Below are 5,673 nucleotides of genomic sequence, written 5' to 3'. Positions count from 1 at the left end.
TTTTTTTCCTTTTAAACATTTGCTTTAACATACGTGGGCATAGCTGAGGAGAGTCCAGCCAAAACAATGGGTCTCAGAAGTCAAGATGATGTGGCGTTTGCATTAGAAGTCTGCTTAAGGACATAAAATTCCCCATTTTCATGCTTCCGAAGTGGAGAATTCCAGATTTTTGTCTTTGAATTGCGTTGGGTCCTCATTAATATATTTCTCTTGGTTTTCCAAATATCTGCTTGTCCACAGTAACAGTGTCCTTATTTTCCATTAGTAAATCTTACAGGGTCTCAGTAGTGACTCTCACTGAAATAAGGGCAGAAAACACCAGTGCCGTGGTGTGGACCTGGAGGGTTAGGGTGGAGACCCCAGGAAGCTGGAGAGGCTAGTCAGATGGGAGGTGGAGCGCGCTGCTGTAAGGCCGCCCACGGGCTGGGTGTTTGTGGGTCTGGGCAGACCTCTCATGATTGGTTCAGAAGAGCCCAGGGGACTGGGAACTGAACAGCTAAACACAGATGGTCAGGACTGAAGTGTACTTGAGATAAATAAATTGGAACAAATAGGGTCCATTGGCGAATGCTCTGGGAAGGGAAGAGGAGGGAATAAGGTGATCATTTGATGTGGGCCTCATGCACACACACACACACACTCATACAGAATTTTCTTTTCTGTGTTACCTTTAATTTTCAGTCTACTTGGCTTGTCATGAAAGGTAGAGCCTTATTATTGAACAATATGCCAACAGAATTGAATTTACATTTTGCCAAGAAGTATAAAACCCCGAGGTTTTAACATTTGGTTTCTTCTCTGAGGATTTAACATGGAAGGATTTGGTGGGCAAATGGCCCAGAAATTGGAAAGGAGAACCCACCAGTAAACGAGGAATAAGCTTTGTTGGTTGAATCACCTTTCATTGCTCAGTTCCCTTGAGGACCTTTTTTGAAAGCTAGGCATTTTCCTTCAGTTACTGGCATACTTGAGGGAAAGAAGGTTGTTTCTGTAAATTGTCTCCATTTTATTTTGACTTCCTGGAGCCCTCAAAGGCTCTCAGGGGGACTGCTGGCTTTCTGGTCCCTGAGAGGGTCTGCGACTAGGAGGTGTTGTAACTGTGGAGCCACCAGCCACCAGCCTGGCATTTGGGTGACAGCGGCAACCGGGGAATGTTTTAGACCAATTCTGAGCCTCAATCCTGTACACCTTTGAGTCTGCTCCACCGTGGGTGATCCAAGCTATGATTACCCACTGAAGACTTAGGTTTTCCTTGTCCTTTTGGTATCCATCTGAACCACAGATGCTCACCACCTCCACAGCTGTGAGCAGCCTGCCACGCTGGGGACAAAGGAGATGGAAAAGCAGCCCTTTGTGGGGAGAGCTGGATAATTTGAGCCTGTTAGCTGCTCACAGGGACATGCAGAATTATTGGCTTCAGGGAGTTTTGGAGAAAGAAGGTTTACGTTTTCAAACTTACAGATAACAGTCAACATCAGTGCTTCTCTTTCTCAGAATGATCTGGAGTTTGCCAGAAAACTCTGTAAACAGAAGTTGCGCTGAGTGTGCACTGTAAACGTTTTGCTCCAGGCATCGAGGGGACCTTCGCTTCACTTTGCAGCTGGGCTACATCAGACGTGTGCATTTAAAACATACATTTCCTTAACTGGAAAAAGAATGCTTCTCTATCTTCAAAATAGCTCTGCTATGTGACATTTTTACCACCATGCATTTTACATCAGTGCTAGCTCTTCGTTTTACGTGTTTCGTTTGGCAGGTCACAAAGGCCCTTGGCTACCACACACGTGTACACACACTCTCTCTCTGAAGGATTTTGTTTTTTCTGCGTTACCCTTAACTTTCAGTCTACTTGGCTTGTCATGAAAGGTAGAGCCTTATTGTTGAACTATATTCCAACAGAATCAAATTTCCATTTTGCCAAGAAGTATAAAACTCCGAGGTTTTAACATTTGGTTTCTTCTCTGGGGATTTAACATGGAATGATTTGGAGGGCAAATGGGCCCGTGATTGGAAAGCAGTTTATTTCATTTAAAATTATTCAGTAAGCATTGCCAACATTTGGGATTCTGAGTGCTGTATATGAAGCCCTTTCATTGATATAATTTCATTTATCTCTCACAATGCTGTAAGTGATTGCTCTGTCCATATGGCAGTGAGGAGACAGAGAGAGATTCAGGCAGGTTAAGGGCATCTTCACCTGGAAGATCTTCTCTTTTTTTTCTTCTGCCACAGTAGGGTCATCAGATTGTCAGCCCCAGCACTGGGCACAGAGTAACACACACATTCTCATTAATGTCCTCGTGTCATCTTGTTATTAAAGATATATGCAAGTTGCCGAAAGACGAAGGAACTTGCAGGGACTTCATATTAAAATGGTACTACGATCCAAACACCAAAAGCTGTGCAAGATTCTGGTACGGAGGTTGTGGCGGAAATGAAAACAAATTTGGATCACAGAAAGAATGTGAAAAGGTTTGCGCTCCTGGTAAGTGATTCTTCTTTGTGTTTATGGCTTTTGCAAATAAGATAAGAGATTCAGGTCAATAAGTCACACTGAAAAATATTAGAGGTACAAAGATTGTGATACAGATGAAAAAGAAGATAAATCCTATCCTTAGATAAGGAAGAGGTTCAAATACAGCCCATGAAATTTCATTTTGAATTCCTGTTTTGGGTTTCTAAAAAAAACACTTGTCCCTTGTCATTCTTCAGAAATCTTCTAAGTTGCTGTTTTTCGTAAAATACTGCACCAAAAATGATTTCCGGGAAAATAATATAATGAGCAACTACAGATAACACCAAAGACAAATAGCCACCACAAATTTATCTTGAAATAATTTTGCTTCATATAAATAACAATGAGTGTCTCCATTACATGGGCAGTTCGACTGGTGATAACATAAACACTTTGAATGGATCCTGGGGTCAGTGCCAGAATGGGGAGAGCTCAGTTCGTATAAAGACCTGGTAGATGATGCAGGGTGAAAGAATGGAATCAGATTTCACAGACAGTCCTGGGCCCCAGGCTGAGAAGGTCACAGAGAGCCACTGATGGTGCTGAGCAGAAAAGAGAGACAGGTGATGGAAACCAGGGGTCACGCGCCTGTGTCATGATAACGACGTGCCCTTTTGGGTCAGTAACGTGGCCTTTCCTCTCCTCTCTCGGCTCCTCATCCCACCCCGCCCCTCGACGCTCAGTGCTCGCCAAACCCGGAGTCATCAATGCGATGGGAACCTAAGCGTGGCTGGCCAACATCATATACCTCTTGAAGAAGAAGGAGTCAGCCATCGCCAACTCGTCTCTGTAGAAGCTCCGGGTGTAGATTCCCTTGCACTGTATCATTTCATGCTTTGATTTACACTCGAACTCGGGAGGAATCATCCTGCTGCATGACCTATCAGTATGGTGCTAATGTGTCTGTTCTCTCGAATACTTTGAATGTTGTGTAATACTTAGCCACTGCTGGTGTGTATGTGAACATTCCTATCAATTCAAATTCCCTCTGGAGTTTCATGTTATGCCTGTTGCAGGCAAATGTAAAGTCTAGAAAGTAACACAGATGTCATGGCTGCTTTATATACTTTTGCTTGGTTCATTTTTTTTTCCTTTTGGTTAAGCATGACTTTAGATGGGAAGCCTGTGTATCATGGAGGAACAAGAGACCGACTTTTTCACTTTCTGCCCCCAATTTCCTGGATTAGATTTCAAGCTAATTTTCTTTTTCTGAAGCCTCTAACAAACGATCCAGTTCAGAAGGAAGCAAAATCCCTTAATCTATGCGCACCGTTGGGACCAACGCCTTCATTAAAGGATTAAAAGAAAGTTGTCACAGAGAATATTTTTGGCATTCCTCTAATGTTGTGTGTTTATTTTTTTTTTTGTGCAGGGGGGAGGGGATTTAATTTTAATTTTAAAATTTTTAGGAAATTTATACAAAGAAACTTTTTAATAAAGTCTATTGAAAGTCTCCTGGGTGTGGCGTTCTTGGCTGTCTTGTTTCCATAGCAGTGATTGTTAGAATTCCCCCCTAGCCTGGGGCAACTGGGCTTGGCTCTGGCCCCATGGCCCTGGGCAACACCCTTTCATTTCCAGTGGAGGAGGCAAGAAGCACTTTATCAGCCAGTGTGCAAAGGTACCGGGTGGAGACAAGCATCCCCCGCTTTGTGAATTCAGCCCCACACCCTCCAGCACTCCTCAGATGAGTGCAGGGTGTTCCTGCTGTTGGGTCCAGGCAGGGTTTCTGATTTTCAGAGCCAGGCTGGCTTCCATCCTCTCCCCTAACTCTTTGTTGGCCCCCAGAGCCTCAGCCTCCTCCTGTCTTCCTCTCTGCAGTGCTCCTTTCCCAGTGGGTTGACTTGCTCCCTCTCACAATGGCTGAGAGATTCAGTGTTTCCCCAGCACTCCCCACCCCTTCCCTGGAATCTCAGAGACAAAGCACAAGGTCTTTCATTGTTTTTTTTCTTAGAGACTTTTTTTCTGTCTTCAGAAATAACACAAGAAACCAACAAATACATATTCAGGAGGCACTCGAGTTCCACTTACGAAAGAAACAACTTATTTGATAAAATACATATGTTCTGACAAGTGCTGAGGGTAGAATTACAGGAATCTTGGGTGTCAGCAGATGGTTCTATTTAAAATCAGGGGACAAGTTTGCCAGATGGTCTATTGGGAAGGGAGAGAGGAGTGTGGACTTTTTCAGAAACACCACTTTGTCCTCACAAGGCCACCGTGACCTCCTCCCCTGTCCTCTTCTAGCTTGGCAGCTACCGTGGTGGGCTCAGGTCAGTGTGCTCTGAGCTGTGGCCTTTGGTGACCAATGCTGAGAAAGTGGGAATAGCCAGGAACCCACTATCAGCCTCCTGTAGGAACTTGAGGAGCAGAGAGCTCTGGACCCAGCTCCCATAGCGATGGGCTGCCTGCTGCGCTTCCCAAGGGATCCCCCCATCGACTGTATCTGCTATGGACCTAAAATGAGCATCGTTCTCTGGTTTTACTTTTTGGGTTCCTCCAGAAGCAGCCTCTGGGATTAAGGATATGGGTAGGAGTTTTTATTTGGGAGGTGAGGGAAATCACTGAGGCTGAGAAATGGGGGGCGAGAGAAGGAAGGGGAGCGCACTGTTAAGAGGTGTGTAGTCAGCGCCCACTGTGGGTGCCCAGAGCCTAATCCCTCTGGGGAACTCTGGGAGTGCCTGTGGCACTCATAGCCCAGCAGAGGGGTGAAGGAGCTGGGGTGGTCATACACCTGTTCCCATGCATCACTGGCTGCTCCTGGAGCATTCCTGCTCTGGTCCTCCTGGCTTGCAGGCACACTGGCAAACAGGCCTTCCGTGGTGTAAGAAAATGTTTTTTAAAAAGACCTGCAGATACTTGTGGAACTTGGGGGAGTAGTCAGTTCCAACGTACAGGAGTAGGACACCAAGATTTGTAATATACCTAGATGGTCTGCTCAAGGCATGTTACAAATAGCCTGGGGTGGGGGCCCAGCACTTGGAGACTCACTTCCTAGGTCTCCAGGCATGGAACCCTCTCTCCCTTCCCACCTCCTGTTGCCGGCATGCCCATCCCTGCCATTCTTGGTTCACTCTATCCATGCGTTACTTCTCTGTGTGTGTCCCTTGGCTGCTCAAAATTGCTGGGACAATCACAGCCACTGTCTCACCTGAGTCAGG

The 5,673-nt window shown here is 45.5% G+C and overlaps 1 protein-coding gene across 1 annotated transcript in view; it reads left to right on the top strand.

Moving 5' to 3' along the window:
- COL6A3 (collagen type VI alpha 3 chain) overlaps nt 1-3,967 on the top strand; it is a 98,769-nt gene extending 94,802 nt beyond the window's left edge. The window contains exons 43-44 of the mRNA XM_017537744.2: nt 2,321-2,485; nt 3,199-3,967. Of these exons, the coding sequence (XP_017393233.1) occupies nt 2,321-2,485; nt 3,199-3,239 (206 nt within the window). The 3' untranslated portion in view covers nt 3,240-3,967. The remainder of the gene's footprint in view (nt 1-2,320; nt 2,486-3,198) is intronic.
- Nucleotides 3,968-5,673: the final 1,706 nt, after the last annotated feature.

Source organism: Cebus imitator, unplaced genomic scaffold, assembly GCF_001604975.1.
Source record: "Cebus imitator isolate Cc_AM_T3 unplaced genomic scaffold, Cebus_imitator-1.0 Scaffold106, whole genome shotgun sequence".
In the NCBI taxonomy this organism is placed as follows: domain Eukaryota; kingdom Metazoa; phylum Chordata; class Mammalia; order Primates; family Cebidae; genus Cebus; species Cebus imitator.
Note: the sequence above shows the minus strand (reverse complement) of the source record. Positions and strands in the feature narration are given on the sequence as shown.